Source organism: Neolamprologus multifasciatus, chromosome 8 (assembly GCF_963576455.1).
Source record: "Neolamprologus multifasciatus chromosome 8, fNeoMul1.2, whole genome shotgun sequence".
Lineage (NCBI taxonomy): Eukaryota > Metazoa > Chordata > Actinopteri > Cichliformes > Cichlidae > Neolamprologus > Neolamprologus multifasciatus.
Window position 1 is genome coordinate 21747290 of NC_140446.1, and position 27398 is coordinate 21774687.

The 27398-nt window shown below is 42.3% G+C and overlaps 2 protein-coding genes across 7 annotated transcripts; one reads left to right on the forward strand and one right to left on the reverse strand.

Annotated features, from left to right (window-relative positions):
* The first annotated feature begins 1957 nt into the window (after positions 1-1957).
* l3mbtl2 (L3MBTL histone methyl-lysine binding protein 2) lies at positions 1958-15086 on the forward strand. Of its 6 annotated transcripts, none has more exons than XM_085171443.1 (18): positions 1958-2072; positions 3920-4343; positions 4427-4532; positions 4614-4747; positions 7437-7512; positions 7717-7796; positions 8120-8237; positions 9336-9470; positions 11178-11266; positions 11401-11647; positions 12081-12148; positions 12467-12571; positions 13116-13263; positions 13362-13444; positions 13569-13803; positions 14326-14391; positions 14484-14618; positions 14710-15086. In XM_085171443.1, the coding sequence occupies exons 2-18, from the start codon at positions 3993-3995 to the stop codon at positions 15003-15005; spliced, it is 2472 nt and encodes an 823-aa protein (XP_085027569.1). In that variant the 5' UTR covers positions 1958-2072; positions 3920-3992; the 3' UTR covers positions 15006-15086. The 6 variants fall into 6 exon arrangements, with proteins under 6 accessions (XP_085027569.1, XP_085027567.1, XP_085027568.1 ...); XM_085171441.1 differs by lacking the exon at positions 1958-2072 and adding an exon at positions 2463-2585; XM_085171442.1 differs by lacking the exon at positions 1958-2072 and adding an exon at positions 2743-2868.
* Positions 15087-15129: 43 nt separating this feature from the next.
* Positions 15130-27304, reverse strand: chadlb (chondroadherin-like b). The gene is made up of 11 exons (XM_085171448.1): positions 26142-27304; positions 24435-24602; positions 23885-24079; positions 23603-23758; positions 23341-23486; positions 21521-21802; positions 21210-21420; positions 17831-18104; positions 17344-17756; positions 17094-17260; positions 15130-16861 (listed from the first exon to the last, which is right to left on the reverse strand). The coding sequence occupies exons 2-11, from the start codon at positions 24600-24602 to the stop codon at positions 16552-16554; spliced, it is 2322 nt and encodes a 773-aa protein (XP_085027574.1). The 5' UTR covers positions 26142-27304; the 3' UTR covers positions 15130-16551.
* Positions 27305-27398: the final 94 nt, after the last annotated feature.

Consider the following 27398-nt stretch of genomic DNA (forward strand, 5'->3'; position numbering starts at 1 on the left):
CAATTTTCAGTCCTCTGCTGCAATGTCCGTTTCTAAATCTTTGCTCCAAGTATTTAATTTTATTCTTTTCTCAAACAGTCCTTTGTGAAATAGAACATTTTCCCAAATTAAGTGCATCCCATCATTCAGCAGTTTGTAAAGCCACCTTTAGCAGCAATAACATGAAATGCTCGTTTTCTGTATGACTTTGTCAGTTTCTCACATTGTTACAGAATCATTTTTGGCTCACTCTTCTCTCACTTGCTCTGCAACAGTCAGGCTGAAGTCTTGCCTTTGACTCGGTCACTCCAATACTTTGATTCTTGTTGTAGATTTGCTGGAGTGCTTGGGATCGTTGTGATGTTACATGACCCGATTTGAGCCAAGCCAAGCACGTTTGACTCTAGAATACTTTGGTACACTGAGGAGTTCATGGTTGACTCAGTGATTGTGAGGTGCCCAGGTCCTGGTGGCTGCAAAATAAGCCTAAATCATCACCTCATGTTTGACAGCTGGTGTGAGGTGTTTGTGCTGATATGCTGAGATTAGTTTTGGTCAAACATGGTGCTGTGCATTATGACCAAATATCTCTATTTTGGTCTTGTCTGTTCCAAAGACATTGTCCCAGGAGTTGTGTGGTTTGGTCAGATGCAACTTTGCAAACCTAACCCTTGCTGCCATGTGTTTTTAGAGAGTAAGCAATCCTTCCAAATAAGCCATACACAGTAATTTTCAGGCCTTTTCTAATTGTACTGTGACAAACTTTATAATTTAGCATGCTAAATGAGGCCTGTTGAGGCTCTTGGGATTTTTTGCAGTTTCTCTGTTTTTTTGCTGCAACATCCACTTCTGAGAAGTTGATTAGCAAAACCTAACTGCTACTTATCCTGTTAATTTCTGCATTAGCAGTATCGGTATACTTAGTTTTTCACAGGACTGCATACATTCCTAAGCAAACTTTATTTTTTAACATGACTTTGCTTTAATGTGGTCTAACAAAACTTCCCAGCTGTCAAAATTATAAGTAAATACAAGCGAATTAATTTAAATAATTTTAATATCCATCCATTCGCTTCCGCTTATCCTTTTCAGGGTCGTGGGGGCGCTGGAGTCTATCCCAGCTGTCATAGGGTGAGAGGCGGGGTACACCCTGGACAGGTCGCCAGTCTGTCGCAGGGCCAACACACAGGGACAGACAACCATTCACACTCACATTCACTCGCACATTCACACCTAGTGGCAATTTGGATTGTCCAATTAACCTATCCCCACAAGCTGCATGTCTTTGGACGGTGGGAGGAGGCCGGAGTACCCGGAGGGAACCCACGCAAACACGGGGAGAACACGCAGACTCCACACAGAAAGACCCCGGCCTGATGGTAGAATTGAACTCAGGACCTTCTTACTGTGCGGCAACAGTGCTAACCACCGTGCCACCGTGTAATTTTAATTTTCATTTGAAATTTTAAATATTTCCAAGCCTCCCAAAACTTAAATCTAGCATCAGTGTCAGAGCAGCTGTACCTGTAACTGCCAAAGTATCTTGTTCGTCAAGACATCCCTAACTGAACACATTTGATGAAGACAGTGTCGAGATCAGGAAACAAAACATTATATATTTGATTTTGTTTGTGTGTTTATTATGATTGAAGTAAATGTGTGTCACTCTTTAATAGTAATATTTGTATTTTTAATATATATAAATGCTATATATTATATATTTTAATATATATTCAAACTAGATGACTTTAATAGAAACGACACATTCTTGGCATTGTCTCAGTTTGCTTCACACTAGTTTTCCTTAATTAAAAGGTGTCACCAGTAAAGGTGCACCGCACGATCCCGCTTCTTCCTCCGTATTCCTTTTGGGAACCACACATGTGAATACCATCACTTACTCTACTCTTCTTCTCATGAAGACAAAGGTCTAATATCCATTCCTCTGAGTTGTATTTTTCTTATTGATTTAGTTTAGCAGTGGTTGCTTTTGGAGCAGTCACTGCGGGGAATGATTCTGAGGGTGCTTCTCCAAAAAGCTGATGATGAGATGTTTCAGCTCTGAGAAACACAGATGGATCCTCGATTCTAAGGTGCTGACCAGCATTTCTCTTTAGTTAGTTAAGCAGTTCTTGCAAAAATATGGCTAAGTACAGTAGACAAAAAAAAAAACTTTTTGCTGTCTATCAGCACTACTTAGGAGCAACACAACTCGAAGTCAAGGAATTTCACCAATCAACTTTTAAGCTGTTATGTCCCAGCAATACTAACTCAACACAAAATCAAGACTGGCACCAGAGTTTTTTGTTTGTTTGTTTTTCAGAAACACAGGGATTTTTTTAAAATCATTACACATTCAAAGCTGAAACTTGCAAGCAGGAGAGCATTACAGCATCCTTCGTGAAGTCTGCCTTTATCCACACCTTGTCAGGTGATGCCGATAACTAGCAATTAAGCCCGGGCAACGCCCAAAGTCTGCTACACTGCCACTGCAAAGCCATTAGGAGTTGCAGGGGAGCATAACAAATCTCGCATGTTAAGAGACAACAAAAATGACTGCCTCATAGAGATACTGCCATTTGTTGTCAGTGCTGACGCCAGCAGCGGTAATCTAAATTACAAAACATATTTCACTTGATATTTGTTTGTATTTGCCTCATTATTGGTTATGTTTATTTATTTATTTTTCTACACTGTGCAAAGGCCTAAGATTAATAATAATTGAATAGCAAGGTGTCCGCAAACTTCTTTTTCATAGACCGACAGAAGGCTATTTTTTTCCAGCGTACAAACACCTGAATGCCTGTAAAATGACTTATTTGTGACTAGGAGCGCGACTTTTTCCCAATTGCAGTAAAAACATCAACTCCCAGAATTCCTTGCACACGCGTAAGTAGATGACGCTAAAATGTGAGCGACCACATTACAGTACTGGGCAGCTATGAAGATACATTAACATTTGATACCCAAATCAGTTTGTGCACCTAAGAGACATTTTACTGAGTGCCAGCAGTCACTAACTTCCTGTAAGTACACGTTTGAAGTCATGACGAGCAAAGTGCAGCTTCATAACTGCACACAAGTACTTTTAGCATTGTTATCACTTAGCTTTGGTGTACAGTAGTTACATTGTTTACGTTTTGACTCAACTTATGAAGCAGTCAGCTGTAACTGTGCTTTAACGGCGATATCAGAAATAATAATAACGACGATGAAAGGGCCGCCTTTTCAAGACAAACTTCTGTTTGTCATGTTTCACTGTCTTGTGTTTGTTAAACATTATGTCGACATTACAGATAAAATAAAATGCGAAGCTTCCTGTCATTTTAATGTAGGGTTTTCAATGTAGAGAATATCATAATCAGGCAAATAGAGCCAATACACACTCTCCGGCCACTTTGTTAGGTACACCTTGCTAGTAGTGGGTTAGACCCTCTTTTGCCGTCAGAAATGCCTTTATTCTTCATAATGCTGGAAACATTTATCAGAGATTTTGTTCCATATTGACATGATGGCGCCACACAGTTACTGCAGGTTTGTGATTACAGAGGCCATTTGAGTACAGTGAACCCATTGTCATGTTCAAGAAACCAGTTTAAGGTGATTTGAGTTTTGTGACATGGTTTGTAATCCTGCTGGAAGCGGTGACCATAGGATGTGTACACTTTGTTCAGTGGGGTGGAAATGGTCAGCAGCGATAGGTTGTGCCATCTTAGTGATGGTCAGCATACCTTGGTTGCAAAATTCCCAGGTTATAGCACTCTGGGAATTTTTCTTTGACCCCTGGGGTCAGAGAGGAATTTTTACCTAGAGAACTGCTGGTCACTGGATATTTCGTCTTGTTTGGACCATTCTCCGTAAACCCTAGAGATGGTTGTGTGTGAAAATTAGAAAACCAACTTCCGGTTGGAAGATACAATTATTTATTTTCTTTGCACAGCTCAGAGAACAAAGCGGCACAACTGAGAAGAAGAAAGGATCCATGAAAGGCGCTCATGGTGTAAGCTCCGAGGATGCCTTACCACTGCGTGGCTTATGGATGTGGAAAAACTACCGAAGATGGCGTAACCCTGTTTAAATTCCCCAAGGACCCTGAAGAGTTTCGGAAATGGGAGAAGCAGGTCCAGCGCACCCGCATGCAGTGGGTTGCCACACCCAATTCTTACCTTTGCAATGAGCATTTTGGCAAGGAGTACTTTGAACCCAGACTGGCAGCGGGGCCTCTGAAGCTGAGGCCGGGAGCTGCTCCTACAGTGTTTGTCCGTCCGCACTGTCCTTCCTGCAATGGCGTGGGCTGCAGTGGCTGCCTGCCTTCTATCCAACACAGGACCATTTCAGCTGAACCAAGAGAGCAAACTATTAGTGTGAGTAGCAATTATTTTGGACTGTTGGGGGGGGGCTTACACCTACTGTTTACAGGTTGGATGTTTGTTTTTTTCCTTCATAGGCTGGATTCAATGAAATGGCACCCATAGAGCGTGAGGATACTAATGTAATAGGTAAAGAACGACATCTGACAGGAGGAGGGTTAAAGGCGCTAAACGAGCGACCAGGTGAGGTGCACCTGCACTATTATTTATAATGTTTTACATTAAGCAAAAACTTTTTTTTGATTGCTTTTTTTTTTTCCACAGTGGTTTGTGAGATGTGTGGAACAACCGGGAATATCAACAACTTCTATTCAAAGACTAAGCGCTTCTGCAGTACATCCTGCTCTCGTTCTTATTCATCAAACTCTAAGAAGTCATCCATTCTAGCACGTCTGCAGGTCAGAAAGAGTTTGACTTTTTCTAATCTATTTATTTATGTCTTTTTGAACACTGGGGACCACCAGAGGGGCAGTTTGAATTAGCTGCCTTGCCTTATTCAATAATCCATCTTGGGAGTTTGACACAGTCAGTGTCACCGGATTGGGCAAAGAGATGTACTAGTTTTTCCATTCGTGAGTGTGTTGCTCAGCAGCTCAGACAGGTGTGGGATTGCTTTAATTTGTTTCAAAAACCATAGAATTATCTAAAGTCCTGTAGTGAATCCATGAACGGCTTCAGCACGCTACTTTCTATGTCACAAATCTATGAATTATTGAAAATTACTGAAATCAATTGCAAAAAAATCACTCGTTTTAAAAGCTGAAAGTATGAAAAAAAAAAAATTTAAATTGGGATTTTGGCTCTGCGTCTATAGTGGGGAAAATAGTTATCTGATCCCCTGCTGAATTTGTGAGTTGGTTCATTTCCAAAGAAATGAATGGTCACACCATCCCCGCAGTCAAGCACTGAAGTGGATGTGTTGTGCTTTGGGCCTGGTTTTCTGCAAGGAATACAGGGCGACTTCACTGCATTGAGTCAGCAATAGATGGGGGCATGTACCGTAAGGTCTTGGATGTGAACCTCCTTCTCTCAGACAGAACACTGAAGATGGGTTTGCCAGCATGACAGTGACCAAAACCCCCGGCAACAAAGGAGTGGCTAAAGAAGAAGCACATTAAGGCCATGGAGTTCCCTAGCGAGTCTTCAGACCTCGGCCCTGTGAAAATCTGTGAAGGGAGCTGAAGCTTAGAATTACCAAGCAGCAGCCAAGAAACCTAAAGGATTAAGAAAGTTTCTATAAAGAGGAGTGGTCCAACATCTCTCCTGGGATGTGTCCAAGCCTGATGACCCACTTCAAGAAACATCTTACCACTGTACCTGCCAAAAAAGGTTTCTCCACCAAATAATAATTTATTTTAATTTAATTATACATGTTGCGTATCAGAAAATCCTAATTATAAAAGGTAAACCATGAATAAAGCAGTCAGCTTAAGGTACAGTGTATTTTTCAGAAGCGTAGTAGGGCTGTTTTGCATCTATTTTGTCAACCCTTTATCCAGTTCAGAGTCACAGGGGGATTGAACCTATCCCAGGTGGCATAGGGTGAGTGGCAGGGTTATACCCTGGACAGGTCACCTTTTTATCACAGGTCCAACACAGCAATATAGACAACCATTCATGCCTACGGCTAATTTAGAATTACCAGTCAACCTAATGTGTGTGTCTTTGGCTGTCAGAGTGCTTGAAGAGCCCAGCGAGGACATGGAAACCTCACAGAAAGGTGGATTTGAACCCAGGACGCCAGTGCTGACCACGGTAGCACTCTGGAAGCTAACTAAAACAAAACTCAAAGCGAAATAAAAAACCATTCAAAAATATCTTGTACATCTTTACAGACCTGAGTAGATGCCTGCAAAGTATTACATGTAATTTTAAGGCATTTTTCAGCAAATTTATTTCACCATAGTTAGTAATATTGAACACAAGGTGGCAGTATTTGCAAAAAAGGCTGTTTACCTGCGAGCGCTGCAGAAAAATAACAAGTAGAAGAAGAAGAAGACCGCGCTGGACTTAAATACCTCTGCGGGGACGCGTGAGCCTGTGTCCTGGCCTTACGTCGTCTTTCCTAACTCGGTACAGACCTGTTTCCTAAAAACTGAAATGGTTCACAAGTGTTGCGTCGATACCTGCTTAACCATAAAAAGGCCAAACATAGTCTTTCATCGGTTTCCACTCAGCGACCCGGAGAAGCTGAGACAATGGCTCTTTACCCTGAACATGGACCCAAAGACCCCCCGTTACGTCCTCGGCAAACTCTTCGTGTGCCAGAAGCATTTTCAGCCGGACGACTACTACGACGTGCAGAACCTACCGAGCCGCCGGGGCCGGCTTCTCAAACCCACCGCCGTCCCCACGCAGTTCACACATGCCCACTATTCAGAGGAAGACCACCCTACAAATGTATGGCTGCAGAGACAGGTGAGGCAGGACATTTGTACTGAAACCCCACATGCCAGGGTTCTCAGCCCAGGCTTAAGGCCCTCGTTTTCGGACGTTGTTTTTCTTCTCTTGGCTCTGTATGATGCAGAAGATGCCACACCCACATATCGTTCAAACCTTCTGTTTGTAAAGGGCAACCAATCAGAGAAAAGTGGCTTTAAAGAAGTTGTTGTTAAGAAGAGAGGTTGGTTGTTTTTTTTAGACAATGAATGTGCAAAGGCCCTAGAATAAGATAAACAAGGAATTCTTTAATTACCACTCTAGTGATGCCAAATAATTAAAAATACAGAACTGGAAATGACCATTATGTCCCATTCAACGGGTTTGACCTACCAAAAGCTGCTGCATAGCCTTGTCTTCACTTTCATACTGACGAAGAGAAGGGTACCTGGAGAGCAGATCCTCTGTAAAGGCCTGTACGAAGTTTTGAGTTTTTACAAAAGGTGATCCTTGTCCAAACCTCATGAAATTAATCTTTACATAGTTTTGCTGACAGACAGCACCTCTGCGTGCCATTACAGGCATAGCGCAGGCAGAGAGTGTTTTTTTTTATCTGATTGTGACTCATGCTCTCTCACGGTTTATGCCAACTGTATGGATATAAGAGGCTCTGAGAAATATATCTTTTCCCCCTCTTTGCTTCTTTAGGGAAGGCCCCCAACAAAAAAAGCTACAGTGCTGAATAAAGTGAACAAAGCTCCTCCAGCAGCCACCGGAGTTGATGGTAAAGTCACCGAGCACGCTTGTTTGCATGAAATAATTTTTTTTAACTTAACCTGCTGCAATCGGCACATTTCATGTGATTTCCAATTTGGTGAACCGACACAAGATGCAACATTGGCAACCACCTTCTGTTTACGAGGGGCAGCCAGTCAGAAAAAAGGTGGCTTAAAGAGAATTATTTTCTGTGTCTCCTTCCATTGCGTAGCTGCTGTTGCTTCTTTTGACTGGACCACATACTTGGAGAGAGAAACGTCTCTGGCTGCATCTGTCTCCTGCTTCAGACACGTGAGTCTGTTCTGCAGTTTTTACAAAGACTTACAGCTAAGAAATGTATACATTTTATCGTCATAGCGACAGATTGTTCTTAACCTTTGTGGAAACCTCGTTCTACCATCGATGTTAACAGTTAAGGGAACTGACTTAATAATCAAATAAAGGGAAACTCAAATGGCTTATTAGGATTATATTGCTGTTTTCATGCCGTCATCAGCAGAAGAAAACAATAGAAAATGGAGTTTCTATTGAAAATGCTGGAAAATAAGATGGGAGTACATAAAATGCTTCACACAGATGATCCATAAGGAATTTTCTGGCTTCACCCCCTACAGGCTCCCCTTTGTGCCCAGTGGGATGACATCACCGTGGGGATGAAAGTGGAGGTGCTGAACACGAATGCCATCCTCCCCAGTAAAGTCTACTGGATTGCTACAGTTATCCAGATTGCAGGTGTGTGCATCTTTCTGCCAACAGTTAACAGCCCAATGAACCACAGATCATTTTTATATATTAATGTTACATTTATTTTCTTATTTTTCATTAGTGAATTTTATTTGGCTCTTGGCTAGACCCAAATCTTAATGCATCTTGCCTCTTGCAAAGCTTAAAACTTGGTTTGCTGTACTTCTCATGGTGCTGAATATAAAGTGCAGCATATTCATAACCAGAAGAAATTGTGCTATGAGACTGGAGACGATATCTGGAGCACTTAAAAATCTTAAAAAGAAGTCTTTTGGTAGATTTTTGTAATACCAAATGTTGCACTGACCCCCCCAAGAGATCATCATCTTCTTTACGGCAGTAAATGTGTGAACCGTTTATGTTGTTGCACTCATATAGCGCACATTTCAGGTTTAACACTGTGATAGCAGCTTACCTTTTTGCTCAGATGACTGAATCTATCATTTAAATCACTGGAGCATTTGTTTGGTGCTCTGTTCCAATCAGAATTGATCGTAAATGAACCCTTAATGTTATGAAATTTTGTGCAAGCTAAGAGAACATGTGATGAACCAGGCTTTGTTGAGGCATGTTGGGGTAAAGCTGCCAAACAGATCAGACTAGTGAATCTGTTCATGCAGATTTTAAGTCTCAGTGACCATTGAAATTTAGTTTTGTCTACAGATTTGTACCAAAGACCGGGAATAAATTGGTATCAATATGGTTTGTACCAGAGTGAAAAGTGCCTCAACAAATGGTGTTTCTATCTGTATTTGTCTAACATAGCTGTTCTCCTCTGATGAAACAGCCGGAGTCTGCAGAAAACATCTGACGCTGGTACATCAGATGCATCCAAATGTGATATGCTATTTGTAAAAGTTATGCATTAACAGGCTAAGTTGGGTCAGTTATTACTGCCAATTAGTTTGATCTTGGCGTGAGCTCGATTCTGTTTGGTCGTTCACTCATCTGTCTCATAAACTCATCCAGGTTAGCAGTTAGAATTTTTTGCCTGGAACAGTTCAGGATGTTAACTTCCACACAGTGAAATATATTTTGGTAAAGTAGCAACATTGGCAGGTTACTCTCGTCCTTTCTTGTCTGCAGGATACAAAGCCCTGTTGAGATACGAGGGCTTTGAGCATGACAGCAGCCATGATTTCTGGTGCAGCCTCGTTTCAGGAGAGCTCAACCCGATCGGATGGTGCGCAATGACCAGCAAGCTGCTGGTACCCCCACAAGGTTAGGATTCACATTCAGTTTGCTTTTAAAAATGGCGCCTATGCTCTGGTTGGTCCTAAGTCAACTGCTTCATCCAGTATTGGTTGACCTTGGTGAAGGTGTTTTTGTTTATTCTTTAAATCCTCAAAAGAATAAGAGCAGGTGAGCGAGTTATCTGAAGTGATCATGTGAACTAGTGGTCATTGACCAGACAAATGAATGCTGATCATCAGCTCTGTGATTAGAGAATATATGAATGACTCTAACAGACAAGAGCTTCTGTCTGAGTACTTTCACTGGTTCAATTTGGAGTTAAGGTGATATCGCAAAATCAAGACAACAAATAACCGATGCAGCAAGTGGGCAAGAAATTAAATACAAAGGCAATCCTCTCAGTAAGAAGAAGAGAAGTCTTTGTAATGCACTTTTCTACTAGCAGATCAAAAGATAAATAAACTATAAAGTAGGGCTGTTCGATATAACGATATATATCGGATGACGATATAAAAACGTCTATCGTTTCATTTTACGCTATCGTTTGTTTTGTGGTGTCGCAAAATAAACTGTTTACAGCAATATTTTTTCATCGTTTTGATGGTCACTGTAGTGGCTATATTAATTTCTAAAAGTTCTCTCTTTCTCTTATATTTTATATAACCACACTACAGACGGACAAGCGCCTGTTTTTATGCGTTATGGTTAGCAACAACGAGCTCAAGATCTTGTTGAGACTTTTCAAAATAAACTGAATCACGTGAAAGAGCAGATTATTTACGGATGAGAATTAAAAAAAGAGCTGCCAGGTGCTAAAAAATAAATCTTAGACTCAAATGTTAGAACAGGCTTTTCCCCGCAGCACGCCGTGTAATAAATACTCACAAAGAAAACGGCGGCCTTTACAACTTATGTCTAAAAATGTATCGTTTCATGCATCGGTTAAAACACTCGACTCCAGCTACATGACGCGCAGCTGGAAACACTTCCCGCAAGACGAGCTGCCCGAGATTCACAGAATTTACAGAAAATGTTACATTTTTGTGATTTATATCGTTATCAGGACGATAGATGTCTTATATCAGGATATGAGATTTTGGTCATATCGCACAACCCTAATATAAAGTACAGATAAAATGGAAGAAAGATGTGTTGCCTGTAGCTTAACAGAAGATAAAAGACAGAGAAATGTAAATGGAGGATGATATAAAACTTAAAAGAGCAGCAGAAAACATCCTAAAAATCTAAAGTAATAAAAAGTGACAAATGTGTCATTTTCTGTTGTTAACAACTAGAAATTGATCTTATCTTTTATACGGTTTCAGGTTAAATGTGTTGTTTGTATGTCATACTTTTATTTTTTTTTATTTAACCTTTATTTATACAGGTAGTCCCAATGTCACATTTACAAAAGGGACCTGTTTCTGACAAACACATTAAAATTACAACAATAAAAACCAGTAAAATAGCAATAAAATAACAAAAATAAAGATTCTTTAATGTGTACACAGTCATAGGAAAAAGTTCCCAGTGATGATTTAACAAGGTCATTTGTACTCTTTTTAAAGTCTGCAAGTGAAATTGAGAGAGCTATAAGTCCTGTGAGATGGAGCAGAAAAGGAGAATGCAGTTTGACAGAAGAAGTCCTGAGACCACACACTATGACTAAAATGTTTATGTAACATGTAATATGACAAATAAGAGGGGAATAAACCACAAAGAGATTGTCTGTAGATCTGAAGCAGGACATCCCAGACTGGAAGGAGTATCTGATGAAGAGGTTGGTGGGGGCCCACACTCTGCCTGTTGAGTTCTACCTGAAGGTACTGACTGATGTTATGAATTGCCCTGCATGTCATACTTATAAAGAGTGTAATGGATTAAATGAAATAGAAGTCACTGAATTAAGCACATAATCAGCAACTTTCTGCCACACTCCCGCTTTTCTTTGTTCCAGCTTGCAGAAAGCATGAAGAACTCTTTCAGGGCGGGCATGCGCGTGGAGGTGGTGGACTCCAAATACGTGAGCCGGACACGTGTGGCCATCGTAGACACCAACATCGGTGGCCGTGTACGCCTGGTGCACGCGGACCAAAGTGACACCCCTGAGAACATCATCTCAGATTTCTGGTGTCACATATGGAGTCCCCTCCTGCATCCGATAGGCTGGTCCAAAAAAGTGGGTCATGACATCAAAGCGCCTGGTAAGTATGAAAACGGGTTCCCCACTGGAGCTGAAGATGTGGGGTACAGAACAAAAACTTGCAAAAGGGAATTAACTTTGATGTAGGAAACCAAGCAGTCAGCAGTAAAAACAACACTCCATCGACCTGCACTGTAGTTAATATGAACAGGACTAATCAACTTTAAGGGGAAAGAAATATTTGGAGACACACTCGGACTTTAGAAAAGGATACTGGACCTCAGCATAACACTGGCAGTGTGGATAATTTTATTTGTAATCACAGTGAAAGTTTTTATGACATGAAACTGCACAGATGTTGAACTAAATACATGATTTTAAAGATTTCTGTTTTCTGAAATGTAACATGTACTGTGCTGGTGATAGAAGATTACTTTGCTTTTTCCTCTTAGATTTGTTGTAGATTAAAATATGAAACCTTCTTATTTTTATAGCAAACAATCTGGAGTCTTCCAGTGGTCTGAGGGGCAATTCTGACAGTACGTTCATGCTCTTTAAAAAGGTAAGGAAGTATATGAACACTGACGTAAGTCATAGCCTGATTTCAGTTAATGGATCTAATCATTTCTTTCTTCCTTTTTGAATTATTTTATTCCAAAGGTATAAGTGTACTATAAGGTTGGCAGTAAATCTGCACTTGATTGTGGTGTAGTTTAGAAAATCATAGGATTCATTAAATGTATTTATTTTTTATTTCTCCATGCTTTACCCCCAAAGTCCAAAAGCTGCGGATTGTTTGAGTCAGAACTCAAAAATAGCTGAAGTAATCATCATCGTTACCTCTTCACTGTTTCACATGAATGTAATGTACTGTCCTCAGCCGAGGTTCACCTACATGGAGGGAACTTTCTTCGAAGAAGGAATGAAGCTGGAGGCCATTGACCCACTCAACTTGGGAAGTATCTGTGTGGCCACAGTACACAAGGTGAGGTAGCTGTTATTGACTTTGTTTATGTGTGTTTGGGATTCATCACCTGTCACCTAGGTTTGGTGTTTCCCAGAGATTTAGATCCCCTTGTAACTGTAACCCGCTCATAAATGAGCTAATGGCAGGGGTATCTTCTGTAAACTCAGCAGTATAATCAGCTGCTTCTTTAGTGGGTCTCTCATCATGTGGATTAACTCCTTCATACGTGCACTGTGTTTATACACCGCTTTGCATTTAATTATTAATCTTCCACAGCGTGTCTTCTTTCCTGATAGTTGGGGTTTTCTCTGTATTATTTTAGGGTCTTTACCATAAAATAGAAACCGCCTTGAGAGAGGACTGTTTGAGTTGATTTCATCTTGGTCTGCAGCTGGTACGTCTTGCTGAAGCCTTGTTGTGCTCAGCATAGCATTACAAAAGCCAGTTCTCCACCCGCTCCAGGTTCTTGTTGGTGTGTTCCTCCACCTAACAGCTGGATTGTAGAGATTGTATCTCTACCGCTGGTTTTCCTCTCTCTGACTCTACTCCCCTTTTTTCCCAGGTGTTGTTTGATGGGTACCTGATGGTGGGCATTGATGGCACCATATCAAACAATGGCTCAGACTGGTTTTGTTACCATGCTTCCTCTCACGCCATTCTTCCAATTAACTTCTGTAAAAAGAACAATATCCCTCTCACTGTACCTCCAGGTATGTTTTTTCTGTTTCTTAGTTTGCAGGTTAACTTGTCTGCTGGCGCTGAAAAGCTTCACCATATATTTCCTGTCGCTTTATGCATTTCCTGGCAGGTTACGATGCTCAGACCTTCACCTGGGAAAAGTACCTGGAGGAGACCAAAGCAAAAGCTGCGCCCGTGAGACTGTTTAATGCTGTAAGATGTTGTAGGATGACCTTGCTATCACATGTTTTATAAGTTGAATTAATAGGACAGGATGGCTTCTTTTCAAATGTATCTATTGATGTAAAAACACTAATAAATATGACACTTCTTTCAGGACTACCCAGGTCACGGCTTCTCCCCCAACAAGAAGCTGGAGGCCGTGGACCTGATGGAGCCACGGCTCGTGTGCGTGGCCACCGTGAAGCGTTGTGTCGGCCGCCTTCTCCTCATCCACTTTGACGGCTGGGAGGATGAGTTTGACCAGTGGGTTGACCACCAGTCTCCAGACATCTACCCAGTTGGCTGGTGTGAGCTCATGGGCTACCAGCTCCAGTCACCTCCTGGAGTCGGTAAATACAGCGGACTGTAACACTGTTTTGAAACAACATGTAGAGCACTGAAGTGATGTGGGTTAATGCAAGAGTACCGAGGCGTTCTGATTAAAGGGGATTAATGGCCACGGTTTCAATAGATAAGGTCAGAGTATGATGAGGTCATCCCCATGAGCCAAACGCTTGGCTTGAGACGCCTCTAAATGCTGCATTTCAGTTTTTTCTCATCTGGGATCTGTGTGATGTCAGCGAAAGCACATATCCTCGACACATCTGCGCCAAAGCTATTTTGGGCTATGAATAACGCTAACTCCTCTAGTGGTGTACAACAACAATAGTCTGAAAATCTGGAAATTAGCGTAAAAGGCGCTCTTTAAGCGCATTTACACTTCAATTTTGATTATAAATACAGCAACAGTTCACTACACTCACTAAGCTCCAGCCTTAAACTGTCACAGACAGAAGTGACTGGTTGATGAGTGATGCATAGATGTTTCTGAGTGTGAAACAAAGTGACTGGTGTTTCATTCTGTTTTCTAGCTGACTTAATTGAAAAGCAGCTGGTGCGGAACAAGAAATGCCGGCGCTTTTCTTTCGGGAGAAAGAGTAGGTTTTATTCAGAAAAGTATATGTAGTCTTGTATCGGTAATGTCTTACTTGACACATGAGAATGATCTCCTTTTCTTTGCTTTTTGTAGAAAAGAAGCACACAAAAAAGAGGCTTTCTCAGGACCAAGCTCAAGACGGTGCTGATCAACACACCGAAAGTCCTCAAAGCACTCCTCCAAAAGTGCCACTCATCCAGCCCAAGACTGAGCCAGAGGAGCAGGAGAGTAAGAGACAATTCTCAAATGAGTCACTTTTTCCTCATTTGCATGCTAGTTGCCCATTTTGGTAAATTTGCTGACTTAATTGTCTTAATAGTCGTTGCAGTGAAGGTGAAAGTGGAGGAAATGGAAACGGAGACCCCCATTAGGCCACCGGACAACTTTCAGCAAGACTCTGTGTGCATAATCAAACAAGAAGAGGGAGGGCAAAGCAGCTTGGATAATGTAGAACAGGAGAAGACGGAGCAAAGTAAAACTAAAGACGTGGCCGAAGACGATGCATCACTTGAAGGACGGTGTACCGGTGATAGCAACACTGATCAGAGTGAAAATGAAAGAATGGACAAAGAGGAGTTGAGCCAAGAAGACGACAGTACCATGGATGAATCATAGAGAATAAAAGAACCAATATAGCTGAATCACTCAAATGAAAAAAGAATTAAACAAATAAATAAAAAGACTTTATCAAAAAGATTTTGACTGAAAGTCTTCCTGGTAATGATCTCAGACCAGTTTTTTTTTAATGTTTTATATCCAGATAGAGCCTTTTGTAAATATACAGTCAATTGAAGTATTTTTAAAAATATATTATCTAAATGTGATTTGATGATTTTCAACTTTGAGTATGTTGTGAGCCTACAGTGAAGGTTAACTAGCCTCAACTGCAGGCTCAGCAAAGCAATGCTTTCTTTTTTTCCTATTTTCCATCATACATGTACTATTAAATATAAAAGGCCAAAACAACAATTGGGTACATTCCTAAAAACAATGTATTTGATGGCCAGCTCAGCAACACCGAAAGATACCTGAAGGAGAATTGGAGAATTCTTTCACTGGTTAGGAAAAGCTACTTTATAACATCTAACATGGCCAAGAATCCTTCTACCATCAACAGATATCCTCACGAATAAAAATACAAAGTGCTGTCCAAATAATCTGTCTAAAGCAAGAACAGATTAGACCAGGGGTGGGGAACTCCAGGCCTTGAGGGCCGGTGTCCTGCAGGTTTTAGATCTCACCCTGGGTCAACACACCTGAATCCAATAATTAGTTCATTACCAGGCTTCTGGAGAACTTCAAGACACATTGAGGAAGTAATTTAGCCATTTGAATCAGCTGTCTTGGATCAAGGATACATCTAAAACCTGCAGGACACCAGCTTTCAAGGCCTGGAGTTTGACACCCCTGGATTAGACTGTGCTGGAGAAGAGTGCATATGCATAATATGACAGATTAACTTGTACCAGAATGATCGGAAGGGGAGAGTATGGAGAATTAGAGAAATAGCTCATGATCTGAAGAATACATCCTGTGTCAAACATAGTGGAGGCAGTGTGATGGTATGGGCATGAACGTGGCTGCCAGTGGAAACCAGGCGGCATTCGCTAGTGTTTATTGATGACATGACCACTGACAGAAGATGTCAGTGGTCATCTTCTGTCATGTGATATGTGGAGTATACAGGCCCATACTCTGTTCAGAATCAGCCAAATGCTACATATATTCATCCAAGTACTAAAAACAATCCTTATATTAAAAATGACGTTAGTTTGTCCAGTTAATTTTTACAATTTTAACATAAACTCCTTAAATCAAAGTTTAAATCTTAATTGCTTGATTGAAAATGTACTGTGGCAAAACTACTAGTACTGTGCAAATACCTGACTGTAGCGCTTTAATGTGATAAAAGTTAAAGCCCAACATGATATAGCTTACTGATGCAACCGTACAAAGAATTTATACTGTTGTTCAACATTGTGCTAAGACAACAAGAATGATTAGTGTGAAAAAAGCCTGACTCCTGCAGCTGGGACAGTTCAGTTCAGTGTTTAACCTCAAAACTTTGGTTCTGCGCTGTGCTGATGTTTGCATTGAAGCCCTGACTTTAAAACGTCAGCACAGAACGCCAGAATGGATGCAACGCCGAAAGGCGGGAGCTTCAGGGCATGCTGCGTCTCTTTGTGCGTTCAGCAGCTTTCTTTGCTGCACCCTGTTTTGTGTTTGGACTCCCTCGAATTTTGGATTTGACCTTGAGCATCTTGACCTGCCGATGGCCGCTCAGGTGCATCGGTTTGGGTTTGGTTGCCTTGGGGGCCTTTGCTGGCTTTGAGGTGACAGCAGGGGCAGAGGGAAGACTCTCTCCACCAGGGCAGGCTTTGAACCCGTGGACATCCTTGACCCTCCGACCCCGCAATTCAGGTGGATTGGCACAGGTGGCTCGCACCTTCAGGTTAACTTTCTCAATCCACCTAGATAAAAAGAAAAGATCCAAATTAGTTACTATTGTTAGTTATTTAATGTTATTGAGCCAAACGGTATAATATTTGAACCTTAAAGCTAATCTTAACAGATAAAGATGCGTCTTTGGAAATGGTTTTGTTCCCATAATGACCAACATTCACACATTTTCGCATACTAGAATCTCTCACCGTCCAAACCCCAGTCCTATTTAACTACATTATTGACTTGCAGCTGTCTTACATGCGCAGTGGCAGTAGGGGGCAGTCACACATTAGAGGATTGTCAGCGAGATTGATGACCTCCAAAGCGGTGAGTGGGTGGAAGTCAGGGACCTCCTCCAGCTGGTTGCCCTCCAAGAAAAGACTCCTCAACCCAGGACCCAGTCCTGCCAGGGCGCTCTGCGACATCTGCAGCAAAAGCAATCACATCGGTTTGAAAAAAATCTACATTACATATGAAAATGTTTGTAGAGTGCACAAAGCCCGCTCACCTTCTCCAGTCCCATGTTATTGAGGTACAGCTCTTTAAGTGACCTCCCCAGAGGTTTGAAAGCATTCGATCCGATCCAACGAATTGAATTTCCAGACAGCCTGAGGTCTCGGAGATTCCCAGCCTTGCTCAGTGCCTCAGTGGGCACCTCCTTGAGCTTATTTCCTCCCAGGTGAAGCATGTCCAAGTCATTTGCCTGGTAAAGAGCCCTGGGCGACACATGCACAATGGCATTCCCGGTGAGATAGAGAGCTCTCAAACCCTCAGCCCCCGTCATGATACCTGGCTCCAGCTTAGTGATGGAGTTGTTCTCCAGATGAAGTGCAAGCAGACTGGGCACCAGTTTGAAGACACCTTTGGGGAAGCTGGTAAAGCGGTTCTTTTCCAAATGGAGGTAAGTCAGCTTAGGGAGACCTTAAAGAAAAAAGCAAGTGAGTTTGGATCTTGTCTGAACATCTACTCTAAATGTAACATTGCCAGTGAAAGACCTTTAAAGGCATCTGGGCTCAGGGAGGTAAGCTCATTCTCAGACAGGTACAGGTATATCAGTCCCTTCATCCCGCTGAAAGCCCCTCCCTCTACATCCACAATTTTGCAGCGCTGCAGGTGCAAGGACACGACCTGGGCGACACCGGGGAAGCTGTTGCTGGGAATGTAGTGGAAGTTGTTGCCACGCAGGTCCAGGAGACGTGTGCTGGCAGAGAAACCGCGAGGCACTTTAGTGTGACCACGGTTCTCACATGAAGAGTGGTGTGTCTCTGCCTGTAGACAGGTAGGTAAAGGAAATGTAGAGCTCATCAGCACTTCAACCTTGCACTTCCCTCTCATGACGCTATGAAAGTGTGTATGTATGAAACTTTCCAGCTTCTTAAATTAATATAAAAAGATTAACTACAATCAGAACAGTAACTTGGATTTTAAAAGTGTTGTTTCCTGATCAAAAACAAAACTCTTAAGAGTTAGAAGGACCGATTCATTCTGATGTGTGTTAAATTTGAAGCTTCAGCCAGCAAAGAACCATCTTAGCTTAAATTAATAGCCAAAGTAAAATTTTATTTTATTTTCACCTGCTACACACGGAGCTAACATGATTGGGGGAAAGAAAGGGGAGAAAGAAAGAGAGGTAGGGAAAGAAAAACAGCGGGGAAGAGGAACGGTGATAAAGGGCAAAAAACAAAAACCAACAAAACAAACAGACAAAAAATACATATATCAATCACCTGGATCACCTGTTGAGAAAGAAAAAAGAGAAAACAAGCAAAAAAAGAGCAATATAATAAACAACATCTCGATAATCTAACAGTAAATACTAAATATTGAATATTATTGTGCAGCACGTAAGATCGACAGCGCACAGTGTGATTTGAGGTAGGAGCCAAAAAGGGTGTAGTTTGTGTGTGTGAGCACCCGTGTGTGCACCTGTGAGCATGGACGCGCTTGTATTCAAAAGGTTCCTTCATGTAATGATCTGCTAGAGGGTGTGGGGAGCCACATGTCCTCCTGGGCATGAAGCAGGTATGGAGGAGATCCAGGCTCCAGACATCCAGAGGCCCTCAGAACACAAGAGACCAAGGAAGACCAACAGAGGGGCAGCCGCGCCACTGTCCCAGAAAGAGCTGAGGAGAGCCCTAGATGAGGAGTCACTCAGCAGCCACGGAGCAGAGGCCAGGGGGTGTTGCAGTGACGTGCCCGTGAGCTCCGCCAGCAGCCAGCTGCGCCAGAGTGACTGAGCCCCAGGCTCCAGGCCCCGACAAGCAGCCACCAGTAGTTAGCCGGTGCGTACCTGGACGCCCATCCCCGGACACCAAGAACCACCAACGCACCAATGTCTGAGGGCGTCTGCCACTGACAGGGGGAGTGGTGGGGGGAGATAGGCCTCCAAGGTATGAAGGCCTATCACCCCCCACCCGGCCCGGGACAGGGTCGGGTGGGCTGTCCCGGGCCCCACAGAGCCCGGGACAGCCCACCCGACCCTACCACAAAGAAAACTGTACCCACCCCGTCATCCACTCATCTTCCAGACTACACAAGACAATAGACACCCAGGCTGAGTTCTTCCTCCACCTCTCCTACAGTGGCTTGCAAAAGTATTCGGCCCCCTTGAACTTTTCCACATTTTGTCACATTACAGCCACAAACATGAATCAATTTTATTGGAATTCCACGTGAAAGACCAACACAAAGTGGTGTACATGTGGGAAGTGGAACGAAAATCATACATGATTCCAAACATTTTTTACAAATAAATAACTGCAAAGTGGGGTGTGCGTAATTATTCAGCCCCCTTTGGTCTGGTCTGAGTGCAGTCAGTTGCTCATAGACATTGCCTGATGAGTGCTAATGACTAAATAGAGTGCATCTGTGTGTAATCTAATGTCAGTACAAATACAGCTGCTCTGTGACGGCTTCAGAGGTTGTCTAAGAGAATATTGGGAGCAACAACACCATGAAGTCCAAAGAACACACCAGACAGGTCAGGGATAAAGTTATTGAGAAATTTAAAGCAGGCTTGGGCTACAAAAAGATTTCCCAAGCCTTGAACATCCCACGGAGCACTGTTCAAGCAATCATTCAGAAATGGAAGGAGTATGGCACAACTGTAAACCTACCAAGACAAGGCCGTCCACCTAAACTCACAGGCCGATGATCAGCGCTGATCAGAAATGCAGCCGAGAGGCCCATGGTGACTCTGGACGAGCTGCAGAGATCTACAGCTCAGGTGGGGGAATCTGTCCATAGGACAACTATTAGTCGTGCACTGCACAAAGTTGGCCTTTATGGAAGAGTGGCAAGAAGAAAGTCATTGTTAACAGAAAACCATAAGAAGTCCAGTTGGCAGTTTGCCACAAGCCATGTGGGGGACACAGCAAACATGTGGAAGAAGGTGCTCTGGTCAGATGAGACCAAAATGGAACTTTGTGGCCAAAATGCAAAACGCTAACGCACTCTGAACACACCATCCCCACTGTCAAATATGGTGGTGGCAGCATCATGCTCTGGGGGTGCTTCTCTTCAGCAGGGACAGGGAAGCTGGTCAGAGTTGATGGGAAGATGGATGGAGCCAAATACAGGGCAGTCTTGGAAGAAAACCTCTTGGAGTCTGCAAAAGACTTGAGACTGGGGCGGAGGTTCACCTTCCAGCAGGACAACGACCCTACACATGAAGCCAGGGCAACAATGGAATGGTTTAAAACAAAACATATTCATGTGTTAGGATGGCCCAGTCAAAGCCCAGATCTAAATCCAATCGAGAATCTGTGGCAAGATCTGAAAACTGCTGTTCACAAACGCTGTCCATCTAATCTGACTGAGCTGGAGCTGTTTTGCAAAGAAGAATGGGCAAGAATTTCAGTCTCTAGATGTGCAAAGCTGGTAGAGACATACCCTAAAAGACTGGCAGCTGTAATTGCGTTCCACTTCTCACGTGTACACCACTTTGTATTGGTCTTTCACGTGGAATTCCAATAAAATTGATTCATGTTTGAGGCTGTAATGTGACAGAATGTAGAAAAGTTCAAGGGGGACGAATACTTTTGCAAGCCACTGTATATCTCCCCCACCTGCAGAGTGAGTTCCTGGAGAGAGGAGACCTCCTGCAAAAAGCCCTTTTTCCATCAATGAACTTGAGGGCTGTTAACTGGTAGATTAAAAACACAAACATGGAAAAAAGGCAAATCAACCGCTAGTTTTACAGACTTAAAGGTGGCATTGATTTTCTAACCTAATCAAGAATCCAGCGTATTCCTCAATGTGTTCAACTACATCCTACTATCATTGGCAAACACAGGTAAAGAGGTTAAAGTCAGCTTGGAAAATATGGTAGGCATTAAATCAAATATAAATATACAAAAAAGTAGTGACACTCACCTCACAGACACAGTTGGCAGGACACTTGACCTTGTTCGGTTCTTCAGTGGGTCGTGGCATGATCCTGGCTGCTTCTTCCTCTTTTATGATGTCTTCCTGACTCTGGCATCTCAGCTCAGAAGGGTAGACAGCATCCAGGCTCTCACCTGAAAGATGGGATGGCCCTCCACAAGTCCCCATCAGCTTCACTTTGATATAGATAGCCCACTCTCTGCAGAATAGGGGAAAAAAGAAAAGAAGAACAAAGTGCTGATCACTTCCCTGAGGTTTCCTGAAGCTGTCAGGACAAGAGCAACAAAAACTCGCCGTACCTGAGTGGACGCAGGTAACAGTTGCAGAGGATTGGATTACCGGCCAGGTTTAGACGGGACAGCTTTGGCGAGCCTTCGGCGAAGGGCTGGATGACACGCAGCTGGTTATTGCTGATGTCCAGGTGGATGAGGTTGGGGGATTTTGAAACAGCTGTGTTCACCAGGTCCTGCAGGGACATGTGGTCCAGGAAGAGGTGGGTCAGCTTGGGCATGGACACAGCCTCCTCCCCCAGGTACGTCATGGGGTTGTAGCTGAGATCGAGACGAGTCACCTCTGGCAGCCTGGATGCAGAAAAGAACAAGGCAGGAAATAAGAACAATGATTATTACTCTTATTACTCTTTGTCAACACAGACATCAGGTTTCTGAGTTTAACAAATGACTTTCTGTCCATTGTGTTGAAGTTTGGTCAGACAAGGGACTATGCTGTGTGTGAGAGAGGGATTTGACAAAACATGGAATCCCTTTTGTTCTTTCTACTGATTAATATCACACAACTTATCACTTTATTTAAAACCTAAGGATTTTCTATTTTCTTCTCTATCTAGAAATAGGAGAGCCTAATTAAAAAAAAAATTGCAATATCAACCAGCTTAACTTATAAATGTTAATAGATAGCACATAAATGATGGATAGACCCTGTTATATTGAAGAGTGAACCCACTAGGCTTCACCTTTGAGGCCTAACAACCTTAAATCTGCATCCTTTGTAATGGCCAGCAGGGGGGAGACTCTACATATCTCTCCCTAAAAACGCTTTCCTAATGAGTCAATGGTCTGCACTGCAGAAGATAATATTAATTTATACATAATGGTCAAACAGTTAAAGAAACAAAACAAACAAATTTAACTAACTTAGAAATGTAACCGATAAATTAATGGCTACTGGTATGGATAAGCAGCTTAACATTCTGTAAACATGTTGTCATTAACAGAACAGCAAAAACATAACAGGTAATCATTTGAACTTGTTATCTAAAGCAAAGGAATTGACTACTTTACTGATCCGTAGCTTAAACCTAACAAACAGTAACCTTCAGGGAACGTTCCCCAAAAAGCCCCTAAAAGTTACAATTTGGAGGCGGGTCCAAGAATGTCCGCTCAAGGCGGTGCATAACTATTAGCTTACCATTTTGAAAGAAGTAAGTTAATTGTTATGTACAACTGAAACAGTTAGCTAACACAAATCAAGGAATGGGAGTTCATTTGAACTCACGAACACAGAATCTGTTGAAGAGTGAAGGAAAGTGCTTTTTTGACTCTGACAAGACTATTGGGGAACATTGGATAAAGAATGGGAACCATTGCTTTAGGGTGTGGCCACCTTGTGACTGACAACTCATGCGGTGTTTTTCAGTCAGTTCAACCTATTGATTATCACATCCAGTAGAAACAAACCAACGTTGCAATGCCTAAAATATCAAAGGTTGAGGCCCACTGTGATTCACAGTGGCTATGTCCATCTTTAATGTACAGTCTTTGACAGTGCTTTTCAAAGTGTGGGGTGGAGTCTTTGGAGACCTTTCCAATTCTATTCTCTATTTTTTTTAAGTGATACAAATTGGACTCTTTTAATTATTGGTAAACAATGATTAAAAAGAGAGAGATGTGACATTTTTTCAGCTTCAGAAGTCGAGAATGCCAGAAGAAGCTTTCTTAAGCTTTTCTCTAGTGTGTGTAAAGTACCCAGCGGGCCTGTACTTTGCTGTTAATTATGATGTCATAATTGTCACATTGGATTTTAGTTTTTGTCTAGATTTACATCCAGTGTGAGATTCCTGTTTAGCTCCAATGCTGAGCGATGGTGCCTCTCACTTCACCTGGTCATGGTCTCAGTGGGGAAAAACTGTAACTCGTTGTGATCCAGGCTGAGACGAGTTAGTGTGAACAGTCCGGCAAAGGCTTCGGTGTCCAGGTAGTTTAGAAAGTTGTAACTAAGACGAAGCCACTTGATATTCTGCAGGCCCTGAAAGCAAAGGAAGCTGGCATTTTATTTAAGGCTCCAACAAGACGTGCATCTCTTTAAAATATTTGAAATTTTCCATTTCGAAGTATTTTGTACAGACGGTTTAGTGTGGGTACCTGGAATGCCATATTAGGGATGTAAACCAGCTGATTGTGTGAGAGGGAGAGCAGGTTGAGGAAGCCCAGCTGAGAGAACGCTCCAGGCTGGATCTCTTCCACACGATTACGGTCAATAATAAGCTGCTTTAGCGAGGACAAACCATCAAATGACTCCTAGAATCATAAAAAAACAAAGGACTGCACTGAGAAGGGTTGGGTAGACTTCTTGAAGTTAATTTTTATTTTTTAAAAACCACTTAAAATGATAATGGGATATATGTGGTTTAAGTCTAAGAATACCTGGTAGAGGATCTCAATGTTGTTGTTGGCAAGGTTGAGGAAGACCAGGCGACCGAGGCCACGGAACGCCCCCTCCTTCACCTTGTGGATGTTACAGCGCTGCAGCGACAGGTGAGTCAGGTAGGGGGTGTGCATGAAAGCCCCAGTGGGGAGTTCCTGTATGTCATTACCTCGAAGGTCCAGTTTCACTGTTATCTATGAGGAAAAGAGATTATATATTAGAGGGTAATAATAAGTATTTAAAAGGTACTACAGCTTGGGAAGTTTAGGAAATAAACACCTGTTCAACAGAGAATTGTTTAAACAACCCAATTTTTGAGGATTGTTTAAACACCACAGCTTACCTGAGTATTGTTGCTAATAATTTCCATCTAGACCTTTTAGATGTGCAGCAGACAAATGTGCAGCAGCTGTGTGATGCTATCATCCTAATATGGACCAAAATCTGTGAGGAATGTTTTAGGACCTTGTTGAATCTGAGCAGATACGACCTGGTGCTAGCAAGGTGTACCTAACAAACTGACCAGTAAGTGTATATGTTTATAGATACCTCATCAACAGCAGGAGGAACCTGGGTCAGGTTCTTGTTGACACAGGTCACAGTGAGTTGGATTTGGTCACAGAAACACTCCTGTGGGCATTTTGCTGCTTGGACTGCAGGGACGCAGAAGACCAGCGGGCTGATCAGCAGAATCCAAAAGGTAACGGGGCGGTCCATCTGTAGGGAAAACCCTGATTCACTCTTTTAGTTTGGCCACATAACATGTCAAACTGCAATGCTAAATGTTTAAGGTGCACGTACGCCAACAAATTACCGCTGATTCGTTTTTGGGTTTTTTTGTTTTTTTTTAGCGGTGATGTACCGTAATAGAAAATTTATTCATGCATACAGCTTTCCAGTTTTCTGTTCATTTTGGCAGCTTCAACATTAATTTCTATGCATTTGGATAAAATTGTATTAATGTACTAATATATCAGTTACAGGGGCAACTTCTTTTAGAGGTATTTTGTTTTGTTTTTTTACACTTGCTACTTTAAGCACATTTTTATTGACAGATTTGCATCAACGTGTTATTGATGCAAGAGATGTCATTGTAATAGATTCTCATTAAACTAAGAATAAGTCTTTTAACCTGCAAAAAGGTTGGAAATTGTCCTTGGTTAGTAGAATCATAAGGAATGTCGTTCTCAGAAGAAGCTTTTAAAAAAAATGTTATTATCACTGAATTCGGACACCGTAAGAAAAAGCTGTGTGTCATTCAGTTATTTTTCCCTTTCCAAAGCTGAAGGTAATTTAAAAAAAAAATCCTTCTGCACTTTTGGGGATTAATGCCATTTGGTCAGATTGGTCTGCCGTAGTCTTCACTGGAATGCCTTAAAACCACATTCCCATGTTGGATCAACAGTGCTGATCCACAGGAACGGACTTGAAAAGCTTCAGAGCTCCACACTCTACAGTTTGGACTCTGGAAATGTGGACACGTGCAGTATGCTATGGCTATTTTTTTTTTTCTGTTAAAACTGTGACCTTAAAGAAACCATTGACTGCACAACACAAACGGCAAATTCATGAACTTATTTGCTATGTGCACTTGAAGTCATATAAAAGGTTGAAAATACTTGGTGTCATCTCAAGCAGCAGGGAAACGAAGCTGTACCACACGTTTAAAAGAATAAAACTGCTAGTTTCATATTTATTCACGTCATATTTTCTTCGAGCAACCACCTGAACAGAAAGAGGCCCAGAAACTAGAGAGGAAGGAATGTCCTCAGTTCGGGCTGTTTGTCTTCGTTCCCCCGGGATCAACAGGTCCAAACCGCGGAGGAGCAGCCGCACCGGCCGTGCACAAAGGCGCACTGTCTTTCTCTGCCGGGGCTGTGCCAAAATGAGTCTCCCCTGAACACACGCCTGTCCACCGGGCAGTGCGACATAGCAGACACTGTACAGCCCTGAGACACTGATTTAGCCTAAACTACGATCATTACAAAAAATCTGAATATGATTTGTGTAGATATCAGGTTACATTTGTTCAAGTCAAGTGCTTATTACAAAAAAATATTAAGGTTCGCTATTAAAAGACGATACTTTCATTTTTTGACGCAAAACAAAATACAGGACTAAATACCTGAGCATCGGGTATTAACCGTTCCGGCCTGTTTAAGAGTTTCCCGGACACCATTACGATCGTTTGAATGTGTGTATTACTTTTAAACCCGGACATTCAATGATAAGAATCCCCTTTACGCACAAACTCACCGTGGCGGTTCCGTCCAGCTGCAGAGCGCTACTGGTCCCTCAGTCACGAACTCCGCCGCTCTTCCCCTGCTTGTCGCCCCATCCAAAACAAACTCCGTCTATCCCCTTCTTTCACGTCTGCTCCTTGGCTACCTCCACCTCCAACCCCTCTGCTGCAGTCTGCTCACTGCGCCTCAGAGTTTATTAAAGGACTAGTTCAGCCCAAAGTGAGGAGAATCAGTCACCTCAGAGCCAACACTAAAGTCTAACTTTCATATGCACCACTAAAAATGAAAGTGACATTAAAAAATACATTAAAATTATGTAAGAACTCTGATCACAGTGTAACAGTTAAAATCAGAAGCCATAAATGATTACGAATCCCTTTCTCCTGCTTTGGTTACAATGGATCTGTGAGATCTCAGATTATCTCAGATTAACCAGACCTGGATCAGGTGAGTTTGTGTAATTTGGTGTCAGGTGCAGTGATCCATAATGTCCCAGAGGTCTTTGAGGATCAGTCAATGGCATTGCTGACTTTGTTGTTCAGGAACACCATAAAAACACTGGTCACATGAGGCTGGGAATTATTCTCCACCCACATTGGGTCTGAGGATTTCATTCTGGTACCTACAGCAGTCAGGATACCAAGTCGAGGTCTGTGTTCTCTTCAAGGATATGCCTACACAGACCATCTCTACCCCACTGCCACACTGGTCATGCTAGATGGTATTATGGGCTGTTACTTCTCATACAGATGAGCAGCTACTGGTCCTGATGCTGGGTTGATGCTATTCTACAGCCCTACCCAGGGCTCCTCATCTCTCCTCCACACTTTAGTCTGTGCCTTCTTGTGATAGCACCTATGGATATGTCATCCTGGAGTTGGACTTTCTGTGAAGCCTCAGTGCGATGCAGGGACAGTCTCATGCAGTAGTGGCAAGAATCAGTCAGGAGGGATAAGATCAATGATCTGTGAGAGGGGGGTTTATTCTGTTGCCTGTCCCATGCACCTGTTGTCACTTTTATTTACACCAAAGCAGGTAAACTACACTCATAACAGTTTCTGCTTCCTAACTGGGCAGATTATATTCCTTAAGTTTAATTCTTTGTGTTTTGATGCGATGCTCCATTATTCATCTCACCTGTTTTATTCAACATGGATGCTATCCGAGGACCGATACTAATAAACATTACCACTCAAACCCCCCCCAAAACATTAATTTTCTTAGAATGAGTTCAAAGGCGGCTGTTGCAGACATGACTGTGAAAACACTC